The sequence below is a fragment of the Dipodomys ordii genome, unplaced genomic scaffold (assembly GCF_000151885.1).
Source record: "Dipodomys ordii isolate 6190 unplaced genomic scaffold, Dord_2.0 Scaffold29, whole genome shotgun sequence".
Lineage (NCBI taxonomy): Eukaryota > Metazoa > Chordata > Mammalia > Rodentia > Heteromyidae > Dipodomys > Dipodomys ordii.
The window spans coordinates 5635513-5646451 of record NW_012267245.1 but is presented as its reverse complement, the minus strand read 5'-3'; the positions used below and the strand labels follow the sequence as shown (position 1 = coordinate 5646451).

General features: G+C 57.8%; 1 protein-coding gene across 1 annotated transcript in view; it reads left to right on the top strand.

Moving 5' to 3' along the window:
* Positions 1 to 846: 846 nt before the first annotated feature.
* Mcc (mutated in colorectal cancers) overlaps positions 847 to 10939 on the top strand; it is a 64586-nt gene continuing 54493 nt past the window's right edge. The window contains exons 1-3 of the mRNA XM_013016006.1: positions 847 to 943; positions 6044 to 6157; positions 10783 to 10925. Coding sequence (XP_012871460.1) covers positions 10801 to 10925 — 125 coding nt within the window. The 5' untranslated portion in view covers positions 847 to 943; positions 6044 to 6157; positions 10783 to 10800. The remainder of the gene's footprint in view (positions 944 to 6043; positions 6158 to 10782; positions 10926 to 10939) is intronic.

Genomic DNA, 10939 nt, shown 5'->3' with positions numbered 1-10939 from the left:
AGCTAGCGCCGGGCGCCGGTGGCTCACGCCTGGCATCCTGGCTGCTCAGGAGGCTGAGACTTGAGGATCGTGGTTTGAAGCCAGCCCGGGCAGGAAAGGCTGTGAGACTCTCTGAACCCCAGCTAGCCGGCATCCGTGAGCTCCGAACCAGGACAGGAGGTCGACAGAGGATGGAACTTGGCTATTGGTACCTCAGGCAGAAGTTGGGGTGAGGGGGCCCCCTTTTCATGGAAGCGTGAGTGGGCCTTGTTCCCCCCGCCCCCATGACGTCTCTCAGGAGTCTTCTTTCTCCCCCGACACCTCTGTCCCCTCCCCCCTTGCGGCTCTGATGCCAAGCACCCTGCAGGCGAGCTGGGGGCGTCTGGGGGCGGGGCTGGGTGAGCCACGCCCACCCGCCCTGCCCCAGAGTCCCTGGGACGAGCGCTCGCTTTTGAATGCTGTCTTGTGCCTTTCCTGGGCCAGCCTGGACTCGGGTTCCCCATTTACACTTCCTGTGTAGCCGGGGTGACCGACGGGTGCACACTACCACCGCAGCTCCTCATGGGTTGAGATGGCGTGTCCACCCCCTTTTTGTTCAGATTGACCTGGAACCACAGTCATCCCGAACTCTGACCCCCGAGTGGCTGAAGCGGAAGGCGTGAGCCGCTGTGCTGAGCCACTGGCTCGCCTTGTTTATTATCACGAGCGGGATCATTCACAGGTCAGCAGCGGAGGTCAGCGGCCCTCAGAGTTTCTGTCCTTGGTGGATGATGTCGCAATCCCGCGTTGGGTAACAGTGCGCACCACACTGACACCAGCCCGCTCCGCCCAGGGCTGCACCCACCACCCCGTCCAGAGACACAGCTCGCGCTGTGTGCCAGGGGCCAGGCGTCGGTCAGACACACACTCAGTCCTTGGGGAGTGCGGAGACCTGTGGAGGAGGCCCCAGGAGCGAGGCCGGCAGGTGCAGTACGGAGGCCGCCCACGGGGCCGGGAAGTCTGTCTGGGGCAGCGGTGGAGGCTGCGCTGGGGGCGCTGAAGGAGGTCTGTGGGTGGAGGACAGCCGCTGAAGGGCCCTGGTTGGAGGCTGCCTCTCTCCTTTACTATCGGAACTGCCCTTCACAGTGCTCACCCTGGCTGGGACAGGAAAGAGTTAAAACCCCGTGGTGAGGGAGAGCAGAGCCAAGGGGAGGTCAGCAGTTTCACTGGGCACCAGCGCCGTGGCCCACGCCTGCCACCCTGGCTCCTCGGGAGGTGGAGATCTGGAGGATGATGGTTTGAGGCCAGCCCAGGCAGTACAGCCTGGGAGACTCCATCTCTAACCGGTGAAAAGCTGCAGTGGAGGCGTGGCTCAAGCAGTAGAATGCCAGCTGAGCAAAGAGCCGAGCGGGTGCAAGACCTTGAGTTCAAATCCTAGACCTGGCAGAAATAAAAGGAAGGAGAGAAGGCAGGGAGGAATCTACAAAGGGAACCTCGCGTGTCTGGCAGGCGCCGGCCCCGCGCAGCGCAGCGCACGGCCCGCATCTGACCAGTCAGTCAAGCCCAGCAGGGCGCGTGGCTGGGTTGGGTGGGTGGGGTGTGCCCTGTGGGCTCAGGGCAGGAGCACGGGGCTGCCGCCCGCGGAGGCTGCCCCCCGGAGTCAGCCTGCTGGAACCCGGCGCGTCTCCGGGCTGCAGGGGTGATTCTGGAGGCCAAGGCTGCCCGCGGTGGTTCCCTGGGCCTCTCGCTTTTCGTACCTCTCAAACCCAGTCTCCAGGCCGGCCTGGACCTCGGCCTGCCTGCAAGACCGAAACGCCAAGCGTAACCACCGAGCTCCGCCGTGTTTTGTTTTTTGTGGTGGTGGTGGGGAGTCAGTGGTAGGATTTGAACCCAGGGCGTGGGCCCTGTTTCTGAACTCTCTCTGCTCAAGGTTAGCACACTTCCAGCTCCTTCTGATTTTCCAGTGGGTTTTTGTTGTTGTCGTTGTTGTTCTTGAGATCAGACTCTCACAGACTTCCCTGCTCAGGCTGGCTTTGAACCGTGATCCTCCGCTCTCAGCCTCCTGAGTGGCTGGGATGACAGGCGGGAGACCCCACCTCTTATTGAGATGGACTCTCTCACCCGTTTTACCTGGGCTGGCTTTGAACCACTGCTCTCCCCACCTCGGGAGAAGCATCCGGATGACAGGTGTCCGGGCGTGCACACGCCTGGCCTTTCCCGAGGTCCCAGTTCCGGATGCAGAAGAGCTAGTATGAGCCAAGTCCCTTCTCCCGAGAGCCCCATTCTCTAGTTCCTGCCAACAGCCAGTCTGGCAGTGTGGAGCTGACCGTCGGCCTCCGAGTCGTGTCCTCCAGCCTCAGCCTTCCTGAAGTCTCCCCCATGGGTGCTGATCTTTTAACTCACGCTCTACCGCTTGAGCCACGCCTGCACTTCCAGGTTCTTGGGTGGCTCATTGGAGAAGAGAGTCCCATGGACTTCCCTGCCTAGGCTGGCTTCACACTGAGATCCTCAGATCTCAGCTGGGATTATAGGCGTGAGCCACCAGTGCCCGGCACAGCGCACATTTTGCACTTGTGACATAGACAGCGGTTTGAATCCCACCTTCTGCCCCAGTTTCCCTAGAAAGAGGGTAGGGCAGGTGTTCACCGCGTAGACGAGGTAAAAGGACTGGTGGGCTCTTACGGGCAGGGGCTGGCTTGTGAGGTCCTTTAGAGACAGACAGACTGACAGCACCCGTGTCCTGCAGTTGTCCTGGTTGATCAGGAACTTGGGGGGGAGGTGTCTGCGGAGCAGGGAACAGACATGTCCCTGCATGCTGGAATAGAAAGGTAGTCTGGTGCTCTAGCATGCAGACGCAAAGGCCACAGAAGGAAAGGGGGGAAGCCGAGGCTCTGCACACCTGCGTGTTCCTTTGTCGCTGTAGAAAAGCAGCAGGTGCCGGAAAGAAAGAAAAGCATTGGAATGAGGGCCGTGCTGGCGGGACACAGGCTCAGGCCTGTCAGCCCAGCTCCTTGGGAGGCAGAGATCCACGTCTCAGGCCAGCCTGAGCACGAGAGACGCTCCCTCAGACTCTGGCTGGGTGTAGTGTGCATGCCTGTCGCCCCTGCCACACAAGGAGGATTATGATCCGGAGAGGCCTCGGCGCCACGCGAGACCCTATCCCTAAGACAGCCAACATCAAAAGGGGCCGGCAGGGTGGCTCAGGTGGGAGAGCTCCTGCCTAGCAAGGCGGAGGCCCTGAGTTCAAATCCCAGAGCTACCCAAATATAATTACACACACACACACACACACACACACGATGCTGTCCCAAACTAGACAACGCAATCACTGCGTGGTTCACCATTTCCACCAGAGCCAGTTCTGTCCCAGTGGCTGTAGCTGGGTCTGTCCACTCCCAGAGGAAAGCCCTGCGTCCCTCCGCAGCGGGTTGAGCACTGTCAGAGCCGGGGCAGGACGGGCCCTCGGGCCCAGCGGACCTGCGTCCTCCTTAAAACAGTAGACTCCAAACATGGCCGGCTCCAGACGCCCGCAACTCCCGTGCTATAATCCTGACTGCCCAGGACGGGGAGAGCCCACGACCTGGGCTCAAAGCCAGCAGATGACTCCCCACATTCTGCTCTCCCGGCTAGTTGGCAAAGTGCCGGATGTGGAGTGGCTCAGGTGGCAGAGCACCAGCCCTGAGTGACGAAGCCCCCATACCCGCACGCACGCTCATCCACACGCGCGGTATTCAGCACACATTTCAGGATGGCTGTCGTGGCCGGGCCTGTGCTTGGGCACCGGGGGTCTGGAGGCCCGTGCCGCCCACCGCCCACCTGCACGTGTACACGTGATCCGCGTGTGTGCGCGTACACACGCCCTCTAGACCCTCCTCACTTCCTTCCCAGAGACACCCACACGGATGGATGAGCCATCGCTGTGCTACACTTAGGCCTTTCCTGACCCGGTTCATCGACTGCTCAGCCATTAAAGGCCCTGGGGTGTTCCTGAACGAGAAACTGAATGCCGGCTCGACTGGGTCGATGTAAACACTACAAGCAATGCACTTGTAGGCAGGGAGCTGCGTGACTCTTGTTCCTGTAACTCGGGGGCGGGGGGGGTCCAGGCTTAGGGACCACATCCGTATTTAGTGTGCTGAAAAATTCATGACCCCTGATGAGCTTGGCTCTTAATTGTGTTATCTTCATCATCTGTAGTTCTTAGCCCCGTACTTACTTTCTCTGCATTTCTCTTCCCGCCAAACCCTTGTACAACCTTTTCTTTTTGTAAATAATGTCCTAACAAGAAGAGACAGATGCCCGGTGTCAGTGGCTCACGCCTGTCATCCCAGCTACTCAGGAGGCTGAGATCTGAGGATCGTGGTTTGAAGCCAGCCCAGCAGGAAAGTCCATGAGACTCTTAAGACTTTGAAATCCCACAGGATGGAAGACATGCAAAGTTTGGGGAGAAAAAAATGTCCTGCTAGAACACTGCAGTGTTAGTGCTGAGAACCGCACCCCAAACATTGCATCTGAAAATCAGAATGACCACATTCAGCCATCCGGGCCCCAGAGGGCCGTGTGGGCTGGCGGCTGGCGGCTGGCGTTCTGTCCCTGGCAGATTTCAGATCAGCCATCGATCTGTGGGCTTGCAAGTCCCGCACAATTGAGGGAAAGCAATTGCTGGGAACCCCTGTGTCTCCCCAGGTCCCCCTCTGCCCCCCCCTGCCCCCGCCAGCCTGCAGCCAGGGCCAGTTGACAGGAAAGAGTATTGTGTGTATACCCCAAACGCCACCGGTGTCCACCGGTCCAGACCACGTCCACTTCCACTCGCTGCTTGGGTGCCATCCTCCCTGGCAGAAGCTGTTGGAGGCTGGAAGGAGGACGATGTGGACCCCAGGGGCTGAGGAACTGAGCAGGGTCTGTGTTGATCGGACTTCTGACTAACCCTCGGAAGAGGATCAGTTAGCTCAGAAGCAGGGCACCGGTGGCTCACGCCTGTCATCCCAGCTACTCAGGAGGCTGAGATCTGAGGATCGCGGTTCAAAGCCAGCCCAGGCAGGAAAGTCCGTGAGACTCTGATCTCCAATGAACCACCAGAAAACCGGAAGTGGCGCTGTGGCTCAAGTGGTAGAGTGCTCGCCTTGAGCTGAAGAGCTGAGGGACAGCGCCCAGGCCCAGAGTTCAAGACCCACGACCGACCAAAAAAAAAGGAAGAACAGTGTCCCTCTGGCTCCTACAGGCTGGGAGAGGACCCCAGCATGGGGACCTGGCCAAAACCCCAATGGCCCATACTGGAGGGGATCGTCCAGGAAAAGGGGCACCCCCCCTTTTCTGATTCAGCCCCTGCTGTTTGTACACGTGGCAATTTGGGGGGGGTGCTGAACTGTGAAACCCAGAGCTGCCGTGTCCGTCCATCTGTCTCTCACAGAGAAGGGGTTTGGATGCTGCCTGTTCCACGCAGTGTTTGAAGAGGCTGGTGTTGAGACAGGGTCTCACTGAGGCCAGGCCGGCCTCAAACCCCCGTCCTCCTGCGGCTGCCTCCTCAGTGCTGGGGTGACAGGCGTGCACCCCAGCCCAGCACTCCGTGGACTGGCCAGCCCCACACCAGCTCTCCATCTCAGGGTCATTCAGAAGGTCCTGCTTCTCTTTCACCTTCTCGAATTAGGTCCTGCTCTATACCCATGATGCTTTTCTGTCTGTTAGAAGTTGGGTGATGAAGCCCAAAAAGATGCTTGTTGTCCCCTTGGGTCGAGGTCTGCCATGCTCCCAGGCGCCCCCTATGTATGGGTGATGTTTTCCCCCCCTCTTGTTGGTCTGGGCCTCAGCTCTTCAGCTCAAGGCCAGCGCTCTACCACTTTTGCCACAGCACCATGTCCGGTTTTCTGAGTGGTTCATTGGAGATCAGAGTCTCATGGCCTTTCCTGCCCGGGCTGGCTTTGAACTGTGATCCTCAGGTCTCAGCCTCCTGAGCAGCTAGGATGACAGGCGTGAGCCATTGGCACCTGGCTTTTTTTTTTTTAAATAGGGTCACACCGATCATTGGGGGGGTGAGGAAACACACCCCGTCCGGCCGCCTCACCCCGTGCTCCGTCTCTGTCCCCAGCTCCACCTGGCAGCCCTGGCGTCGCTCAAGAGCGACATAGAGGAACTGAACCGGCGGCTGCAGCAGACGGAGCGGGAGCGGGACCTCCTGGAAAAGAAATTGGCCAAGGCCCAGGTAAGGCCCGGGTCTGCAAAGCCGGGGTTCGGGTTGGTTTCTCTCGTTTCCTCTTTGAAATAGAAGGGATGTAATAGATGCGAATGGCCACAAAACAACAATTCCAGCTGAAGGAGCGGTGTCTGCGGTCTGCTGTGGGTTAGCACGGGCCGACAGAGCCTTCCTCCTGCCCTGCCAGCGCCCCCTGGGGACCCCGGTCCCCTCCCAAAGGCCTGACCATGAACTGCCACCCCCTGGGGGGGGCCTCCCTCCCCTTCCTCACCCCCCTTCTCCCTTCCCCCCTCTTCCTCCTGTCACCTTGCGCTGTCCCCCATGCTTTATTTGCTTGGCTACGTCTCACTCAGTGCGGTTTGATGTGCTGAGATTCCCTGTGCATTCTCTCCGTCCTATTTCACGTGTTTTACTTCAGGGAATCTTTACGTACACGGTCTTGGCTTCGGTCCCCTGTCCCTTCCTTTGTACAGTCCCGCCTCAGACCCTTTGTGTCCCTTCTCGCCATTCTGCCTCTTCTCCATCTTCTGGGCTTCGCTTGGGTGATGTTTTCCCCTCCCCTCCTGAGACTTCCGGTTTGATGTTCCTTTCTGAGCTGCATCTCCATCTCCTCTCCTACCCTTCGGAGTTTTCTGATTTTGAGTTACTGTCCGTTATGTCTGGCATCATTTCCTTAAAGCCTGCTGTGTGATCTGAAATAGTGAAGGTGTGTTGGGGCTCTTTTTTAATGGCAGGTTTTCATGTTGCTCTGCTCTGTCCCTTTCTACAATGTTGGATGCTGCAGTTCTGTAATATTTTCCTTGGACATTTAAAGACAGGTTTGCAAAGGTTTTTTTTTTTTGGGTCCGGTCATGGGTCTTGAACTCTGGGCCTGGGCGCTGTCCCTCAGCTCTTCAGCTCAAGGCTAGCGCTCTACCACACCTGAGCCACAGCACCACTTCCGGCTTTTTTTTCTTTTTGCTTATGTGGTGCTGAGGAATCGAACCCAGGGCCTCAGGCATGCAAGGCAAGCGCTCTACCACTGAGCCACCTTCCCAGCTCTGCAAAGGGTTTTTTAATTTTTTTCTGGTCCTAGGGCTTGAACTTAAGAGTCTGGGCACTGTCCCTGGGCTTCTTTTGCTCAAGGCTAACACTCTACACTTGAGCCACAGCGCCACTTTTGGCTTTTCTTTTTTTTTTTTTTAATTTAATTTATTGGAGATAAGAGTCTCACAGACTTTGCTATCTGGACTGGCTTTGAGCCACGATCCTCAGATCTCAGCCTCCTGAGTAGCTAGGATGACAGGTGTGAGCCACCAGCACCCAACTTTCATACGGTTGTTCATTTGCCTCCTCCTAATAAGGAGTAGCTAAGACTTGGAGAGGTTAAGGTTTGGTATTTAGCACCAGACAAACACAACTTCCTCATATCTAAACAGTCTCTCCCCCAACCCCACCAGCCCGTACGCAGTCTGTGGCTGCAGGAAAAACCTAGCTGCTGATATTCATGGCAGGCAGGGCCTGCGATCACGCTCTGCTCTGTTGGCATCTGCCGGAGATTGAATTCTGGCTGAGTGGACACAATTACCCGTAGCGGGGGGTGGGGGGAACAAACGAGCACCCCACAAGAGCACGTCACTTGAGACCGCCACTTAGCTCTGTTCAGCCGAGTGTGAGGCTTCTGTGTGGTTCGGGGGAAAGTGAAGCCTGACTGGCAGGCGTTGGAAGCGTTTCTGGAGGTTGCTCACGAGTTGGCTGAACAGTTGAGTGGAACCACGTCCATTTCCTCTCCTCCTGCCCTCTTCTCCACCCGCTCTCCCTTGGTCCAGCAGGACTCGGGAGCCCGCGGGAGGTATTTCAGGGCACAGTGAGAAGGGAGGATCCCTGGTATTCAGGAGGAGATCAGACCTCAGGGCGCTAGGAAGGGAGGATTGGGAACTCAGTTCTTTGAGGTCTAAACAGAAATCAGGGTTTTTTTTTAAATCGTTTTTTAATGTTCGTGTTCTGTTACTTCGGTTCCAGCAAATTAACTGAGACATTTCACACCTGCCAGTCCGTTTCCCCACAAAATGATCCTTCACCTTCCATAGCTAACTCAGGAGGCTCGGATGCAGAGGATCCTGCTTTGAGGCTAGCCCTAGAAGGAAAAAGTCTGAGACCCTGTCTCCAAAATAACCAGTGGAAAAGCTGGGCTAGAGGTGTGGCTCAAGCGGTAGAGCGCCAGATCAAACCTCAGTACCAGAAGAGCTGCACACACATACTGCCCCCCCCCACCGTGGTAGAAATGACACCCTTTACCTCTGGAAGGGGGCGGGACAGGGGGGTCTTTGCTGAGACCCATGCTGGCCAGCGCAGGCCTGGCGTTGGGCAGGATAGGCTTCCCAGGGCCTGGAAGGCCAGGGTGGTGTCAGCCATGGTGTCACCAGGCTACCGTGTGTAACAGAGCGGCCTCCCGCCGACAGGCCACTCCTGCCGGTGTGGCAACCCGCAGCGACCATGCACGTGGCGCTGTCTGCCCTTGGTACCACCCAGGGTGACACCTTCCTGAGGTGGACGCCGGGTCCCAGTGGGAGCTGTTAACCACAAACAGTGTTTCGTTGGCTCTTTGGCTCCTGCAGGTGAAGACGTTTTCACTGTGATCATGTAGGAGCCACTGTGTTTCTCCATGAGCCAATGGGAGCCACTCTTGTTTCTCCCTAAGCCAATAGGAGCCACTGTTTCTCCATGAGCCAATGGGAGCCACTCTTGTTTCTCCCTAAGCCAATGGGAACCACCGTGTTTCTCCATGAGCCAATGGGAGCCACTCTTGTTTCTCCCTGAGCCAATGGGAGCCACTCTTGTTTCTCCCTGAGCCAATGGGAGCCACTCTTGTTTCTCCATGAGCCAATGGGAGCCACTGTGTTTATGGGAGTTGCCCTCGCAGTGGGAGTCGTTCTGTTTTTCCCTTGCCAGTTGGAATTAGTCTGCTTCTACCTGAGCCAACAGCATGGTGGTTCTCAAGAGGGTTTTTGTTTGTTTTGTTTTGTTTTGTTTTGTCAATTATGGGGTTTGAACTTGGGGCCTAGACATTGCCCGTGAGTCTTTCCACTCAAGGCGAGCGCTCTACCACTTTGAGCCACAGCACCACTTCAGTTTTCTGGTGGTTCATTGGAGATGAGAGTCTCAGGGACTTTCCTTCCTGGGCTGGCTTCAAACCACAATCTTCAGATCTCAGCCCCGAGTAGCTAGGATGACAGGCGTGAGCCAGGGGCGCCGGGTTCTCAGAGGGTTTAACGGATGTTTACGATCAGCGCTTCCACATCGCTTAGGTTGGGTCTGTGGTTTGCGTGGATGAGTGACGTGTGCAGTGTAGAGTCAGGTGACCCTGAGCAGTGTGGTCTCAGCCATTCCCACGTCTGTGTCTAGAGAATGATTCCCTGCGTTCTCCTCTTTCCTGGGACTAGAATCCCAGAGCACCTTTCTGTCCTCTCCTCCCTACCTTGCCCCCAAACTTTGGTCCGTGTTTCTTTTCGCCAAGTCTGGATTCCTGGTGACTTGGATGGTGAGCAGCGGAGGGGAGGGGCGGCGGTGGCCGGGGCGCTGCTGGGATTTACGCCCGGCCTCTTGAGTCATGGCATCCTTGGCTGTACCTTGTCCACCTGGCGGGCAGAGGGCTGAGGAGCCACGGCCCACCCTTTCTCAGCCTGCCACCGGATCTCACCGGGCAGTACCCGCAGGCCTCGGCATGAAGAAGATGAAATTCAAATGTCTCAGCTGGATGGGGAAATTAATCAGGGCTGAATGTGATGGGGGACACCAGCTGCCCCGCAGGTCCTTCCCTGGGGAGCGTTCTGTTATGCAGATGGAGCCGGCAGCCGGTGACTGGTGGGGTGTGGGAAGGGTGGGGGAGGGGAGGGCCGCTCTCCCCCTCCATCACTGTCTCCCCGGAGCAGCCCCATGGCTGCGAGATTTGGGGCGATTATTTTTTTATAACACTTCCGGAGGCCCCTGGAGCTCAGGCAAAGGGCAGCTGCCCGTTCCGCCTTGCAGGAGAGGAGGACACAGAACCCCAGAGACCCCAGTTGGGCTGCACCTTGTTAGGTTGTCTGGTTGGGAAGAGGCCCAAATGGTCCCCAGCAAGCATTGAACTAGGGAAAGAAGCAGCGGATGGTGAGAAGATGCCAGGAGTCCAGAGAGGCCTTCAAGGCCATGGTCAGGCCGCCTTGGGTTTAGTTACTTCCTCCCAGTGCCGGTGGCTCACGCCTGTCACCCCAGCCACTCAGGAGGCTGAGATCTGAGGATTCCAGCTGGAAGCCAGCCCAGGCAGGAAAGTCCCTGAGACTCTGATCTCCACTTAACCACCAAAATCCAGAAGTGGAGCTGTGGCCCAAGTAGTAGAATGCTAGCCTTTATCAAAGCAGCTCAGGGACAGCGTGGAGGCCCTGAATTCAAGGCCAGGACTGACATGAAAAGGGAAACATACCAGCTTCTCACATGATGAGCCAGTGGACCCCGGGCCTGGGCCAGCGCAGGGCATGGGCTCAGGTCTAGAAGGGCCGGCCTCCCAGCCTCCTCCCGGCCGCCGGCTGTGCTGTGTCCCCGGCGGGGCCGGCCGGGAGGGGTGGGGGCTGGAGGCCGTGGAGGCCGCGCCCCATCCCCGTCCCCTCCCGCCGCAGTGTGAGCGCTCGCACCTCATGAGAGAGCACGAGGACGCCCAGGAGCGGACGGCCCTGCGCTACGAGGAGCGCGTCACGGAGCTGCACAGCATCATCGCCGAGCTCAACAAGAAGATCGACCGCCTGCAGAGCGCCACCATCAGGTACGCGCCTCCCG